The 5,838-nt window shown below is 38.3% G+C and overlaps 1 protein-coding gene across 1 annotated transcript in view; it reads right to left on the reverse strand.

Moving 5' to 3' along the window:
- Nucleotides 1-3,879: 3,879 nt before the first annotated feature.
- Nucleotides 3,880-5,838, reverse strand: part of ICK (intestinal cell kinase) — a 41,561-nt gene continuing 39,602 nt past the window's right edge. The window contains exons 12-13 of the mRNA XM_023513136.1: nucleotides 5,094-5,216; nucleotides 3,880-4,256 (exon numbers count right to left, since the gene is read on the reverse strand). Of these exons, the coding sequence (XP_023368904.1) occupies nucleotides 4,102-4,256; nucleotides 5,094-5,216 (278 nt within the window). The 3' untranslated portion in view covers nucleotides 3,880-4,101. The remainder of the gene's footprint in view (nucleotides 4,257-5,093; nucleotides 5,217-5,838) is intronic.

Genomic DNA, 5,838 nt, shown 5'->3' on the forward strand with positions numbered 1-5,838 from the left:
ATCTCATGACCCTAAGGATCATAGTGCTTGGTCAGCAGGCCCATATAGTTACAGCTACTTGGGAGGCTGAGGCAAGAGAAACGCTTAAGCCCAAAAAATAGAGATGCTATGAGCAGTGATGCCATAACTCTCTACTGAGGGTGACACAGTGAGACTCTGTCTCCAAAAAAAAAAAAAGAAAGAAAGAAAAAGAAAAAAGAAATAAAGTAACAGGAACAAAAATATTTGGAAAAAAAATCCCAGGCATATAACTTGCTAAAAGTTGAATTTTTAAAAAGCTCCACATTGCAGGTGATTCAAGATGTACTCTAAGTGTATGCTTCCATTTCACAGCAGTAATATGTTGTATGCTAAGCATTAAGACGTTATTAAATATCAATGTTCCAAATGAACTAATGTACAAAAATTAGGAAATACTAATGGAAGAACATGAAAACAGAAGCAGAACACACCGATCAATTTTCTTCAATTGCGATTTTATTTGGAGTAAAAGAATTTTCCTTCCATAAAGTTAACATTTTTAAACGCCTTAGGACAAACTATTCAAAAAACATTTTCAGAAGGGTCTTGCTTAAGTAGTGTTCAGTCTTCCTATCATCTCATTATTATGACTATTTGCTTTATAAATAAATATATCATCACTTACTCCATTGTAATCAAATTAGGTGACTAAATTGCTATCAGTATTGAGATATTTGAGATCAGAAGACTTTCTTCAGGTCATTTCAAATTCACATTAGTACAGTGTATGTAAGAAAATGATAATACAGATTAATGTGATATTTGCCTCCAGTTTGTCTTAATAGTTTCCATGAGAAGGTCCTCACAATAAATTATATAAACAGAAGTACAGTACATTTGGTTGAAAATTGTAAAAATAATTCTAAAAAGTAATCACATGTAAGAAACAAACACATCACTACAGTCTGCTTAAAATGACATCATCCATATGTCAAACATTTTCTTATAAACATATTGCTTTTTGGTCATACACCGAGTTGAAACAGAAAGCCTAAATTCCTTTGTTTCCCCTCCTAAATGGCACAAAACAATGGCTTGATGGTAGGGAAGGCTCCTTCATGAGAAAACATGGTGGCCATTAACTCCAGCGGTACCAGTACTTACACTTAAAAACAAAAGAATTTTTATGTTATGTTGCCTTCCTTGTGTTCAATTTTTGACAAGTCCAGAAGATGACAGTGTCACTTTATTAGATGTAAACAGTCTACCAGGCAAGAGATGTGCCTAAAAAATTGTTTGCAAATCAGTTTTATTCCTTTAATTCTATCATACATGAGCTGGGCGAAGGCTTAGTAATGAATGGCATTTTATTATAAAATGGACAATCCTATCCAGAGTAGCTTTTATGCAAATGCAGTTTTCCTTGTGCTCATTCTAGCTGAGGTCCACCTGTAGCCCTCAGCACACCAATGTCACTGAACCTGTGGGAATGGAATGAGAACCAACCCTAGACATCTCCTGATACCTCAGAAAGGTTTCTGTCTATAAATAAGGTGTGGTCAGGCAGCGCCTGTGGCTCAAAGGAGTAAGGTGCCGGTCCCATATGTCAGAGGTGGCAGGTTCAAACCCAGCCCTGGCCAAAAACAAAAACTGTAAAAAACAAAAAAAAAAATAAGGTTTGGTCATGGATAGATACAGTCAACCTCGTCATTCCTGTTGGTCTGTTGGTGTTGTGCGTTACTTTATAATTCTATAATAACTATAAATATATGCACTAGATAGATGTAGCATTTTATTTTCACTTAATCGATGGTCACTATTCCCTTATATAGTACATAGCTTATTCACACAATTTGTCCTTTATCCATGTCAGGGGGGACAGTACTTTATAGGGTTTTGGTAGTTCTTTAGAATTTAGGCTGTTTTTTCCTCAGTCTTTCTGATTTTCTTGATTTTTGTATGAATAAACATGTTTGGGGTGGTGCCTGTGGCTCAAAGGAGTAGGGCGCCGGAGGTGGCGGGTTCAGACCCAGCCCCAAAACTGCAAAAAAAAAAAAAAAAGTTTGGCTTCCTAAGGGAAGTTGGTTGCTGGAAGGAGTAAAGAAGAAAGTAAAGGATTTTCTGTAGTTGGGCCCTACAAACGTATTAGAAAAACGATTTTGTGATGTCTAATAACCAGGTAAACTAGGTTTTTTCATTAGAAAATATGTAATGACCTTAACATAAGCTAGAGTCAGAAGAATATGATATGAAACAATCTAGTTGCTTTTCTAAAGGATATTTACAATTTAACCAGTTTTCCGACAAAGTTTCAGATTAATTTAATATATATAATACAGAAAAGGAAAATAAATAGTAACCTTATAGTAAAGGACTCATCTCTGAAAACACATTTTCTGATGCTTTAGATAATGAATTGAGAATATAATACAGAATTGAATTCCGCGTCAAGTTGTGCTTGCATATATACTTTCTGAAGCTTTGCCGCCAGCTTGTTAACAGGAAAATACCACCTATCAAATCCACATCCATCATGTGCTTATCTCATGACCCTAAGGATCATAGTGCTTGGTCAAGTATATTTTGGAGTCAGAATCTCCAAAACCTAAACAACTCTCCAACAGGCTGCAACAAATTATTAATATACCAAAGCAATCATTGACCAGCTCATTAAGTTGAACCATTTGAAAGTGCCTATATCCATTTAACCCACCATTTTAACCTACAAAAACGTCATACGGGTCAATTTGCTGCATCCTGGATCCTAGAACCTGGAACCAAGAAAGAGTAGTGAGATCCCTGGGGAAATGAGTCAATACCCTGCTGAGAGTACATCATGTTCAATGGCAGCGACCTTCCCTTTTACCTGCAAGGTAACCATGAGTAGAGACAAACGCGCCATACAGAGATGGATGAGAGTGGACCTTTTGTCTTTTTCTGTCTCCAAACTAGCTTTGTCATTTTCAAAATTGCTGTAAACATTCCTCTCAATGGAACAGCCTCGGCCCAACAGAGTTCTCACTCTTAAACTACACCAGGGTTAGGAGTTCAAATGTGGCATGCTATGGACACTAACTCAGGCAGCTGTGGATTCCTAGATAAGTAGACTCTGTCATAACTCTCTTCTGCTCCCCAAATTGTCCTGAGTATTTTGCTAGGACAGAAGGTTAGTCCCTGGATGTTCTAGCCAGGCCTGAAGGACTGAGCTGAACGTAAAATTCCATTTCAGTTATTGTAATCAAAAACCTTCTGTTGCTTAGTTTTTTGGTCATATGCATCTTCGCAGGGATAGTTTAATTGACTGTGTTAACTTGTATGTTAAGAATCTCTTGATGTGAAAAGCTCTCCCTTTATGAGTAGTCATACAATTTGATTTTAAAAATGGAAGAAAATTGAATGTGATGGCGCCGGATGATTACACTTGGTTTCATCTGGTATTTGCAACCACATTAAGTGGGGGTGGGGGGGGTGTAAAAATTTTAAAAAGTATTTACTTAGAGTTCTCTTATTTGGGGAACAAAAATAAAACAAAGTCACATAGTAGTACTTTTAGGACTGCAACGTGATATCAAAAAAATTCAAACATGTGATATGATATTAAGAAAAGCAGAAGTCACTTTTCTAATGTCAGTCCAAGAAAGCCTGAAGATCTGATGAGCCACATTTAAAATTTAACCGCTTCACAAATACCCACACACAGAGTAAATAAATCTCTATATCGCACAGCCTTCAATTGCACCCTTGTTGCAATACTGCATTAATATTATTACATTTTTCAAAATCTGTATAAAATATCTGGAACACCAAAGGAAAATCAATTAATCTTTAAAAAGTCCATTACAAAGTTGACTGTATAAAATGCTAAAACATAATCCTTATATACAAAATGCCATTGTTTAAGAAAATAATGAGACCCAGTTTTAGAATAAAATAATTTTATACAAAAAAAGGTATTGCATTCAAATCAATATGTAAAAAAAAAACTTCAAAAAAGAATATTGAAATGTCTTAGTTCAGAAGAATAACTATGAAGTGTTGATTTGCTTTTATACCCTCTGCACATTTCTTGCAGGTAAGACACCAGTGGGCTAAGAGAAAGTGTCCTGCTTCTCCCGGTGAAGGGCATCACCGCCCAGCTGGTCACCGCCGAGACGCGTACTTGGAAGCCCAGTCTGTCCGGCCATGCACTGGCTGGGCAGCTGGTGGCCGTGGTATCAACCCAGGAGTGCTTCTAGGCTGCGTGTGGAAGAAAGGTCGCCCAGGATGAGGTCTCATGGCCTTCAGGGAAGAATAACCTGCAATGACAGGAGAACGCTGGCCTAATGGACATGGGACCCACGCGAGCAAAGTGCAAATAACAAATGTGTGCTGGTGACTAAACATCAGAAAATGGATTTTTCCTATGACAGTTAAGGACAACTCCATTTTATATTTGTCAGGGTAAAAATATTGGTGTCATTCTTGACTCCTCTCTTTTTCATATGCCACTGATAACGTGTCAGCATCTCCTGGTCAATCTATCTTTGAAAGGTGCTAAGAACCTGGCGCCTTGTTACCAACTCAACTATTACACCCTGACCCAAGCCAGCATCATTTCTTACCTGGATAAATGTGACAGCCCCCTAATTGTTTCCCCTGCTTCTTATCTAGCTCTCAGATCACCTCTCTTTTCCACTCAAAACCCTCCGGGGGGGTGCTGCATTGCCCAGAGTCAATGACAACCCGCATACAGTGACTAAGCCCACACCTGGAACAGTCTCACCCACGCTGGTGCTAACACAGTGCCTGCCTTCAGGGATTTCCTGGACGATTCTTTTGCAGTGAGCTCTTCTTTGGCCACCCTATCTAAAATGGTGATCCTCACTCACACTCCAAACCTTCCTCCCCAAATCCCTACTCCCTGCTGCTTGATTTTTCCCCTTAGCACTCCATCGGTAAGCATCTGCCTTACTATGTTACATAGTACTCATTTGGTTTGCTTCTTTCTGTAAAATGTAAACTCTTTGAGGGCAGGGAATTCTGTTTATCTCGTTTGATGGTGGAGCCCAGGTCTACAACATGCCTGGCACAAAGCAGTTGTGTTGTTCACTATTTGTTGAATCCATTCGTGAATAATCCAAAATAGAACTTACCAGGGGAAGGATTTGGAATAGGCGCCAGGTGTACTCTCTGCATAGCAGAACCAATTTCTTTTTTCAGGAAGGAAGGGATATAGTTTCCAGTCAGTCCACTAGAACTTGTAGAGCCAGAACCAACTGATTTGCAAAAGCAAAAGCTCATTACTAGAAGGTGCATACATAGGACGCCAGCAGTGTTAAAGGACAGCAGTGCAGAGCAACAAAGAATGAAGCTTTTACTTTGGGGGCGGAGGGAGAATTATGATGAAAACAGTGAATTCTGAGCAGAGCATTCCACCACGCCACACCGACAGAAAGACTAGGAGGGGCAGAGGGTGCTGCTCCCGTACACAGCAACCAAATAGAAGATGGTTTGTTAATGTAAAATCGAGAGAGATTTGAAATCTTTATTTTTTGTAAAAAAAAAAGCTTTAGCCTGGCCAGATACTTGGTTTTTTCATCCCTAATATAGTTTTCCACCTATGTCAGCATATGTAGTAAAACCACAATTCATTTAAACAGTTCTTATTGGTCAACATATAGCTTATCTCCTTAGCACATCTCCATTATTTAGCTATTCTACATGATTATACATTAAATAGTCTTATCCATAATCAGAAGAATTTAATCATTATTTAAAAATATTAAATATAGGGCAGTGCCTGTGACTCAATGGAGTAGCGTGGCAGCTCTATATGCCAGAGGTGGTGAGTTCAAACTCAGCCCCGGCCAAAAACTCCAAAAAAAAAAAAAAAATATA

This window comes from Otolemur garnettii, unplaced genomic scaffold (genome assembly GCF_000181295.1).
Source record: "Otolemur garnettii isolate 467f Iridium unplaced genomic scaffold, OtoGar3 scaffold00035, whole genome shotgun sequence".
Lineage (NCBI taxonomy): Eukaryota > Metazoa > Chordata > Mammalia > Primates > Galagidae > Otolemur > Otolemur garnettii.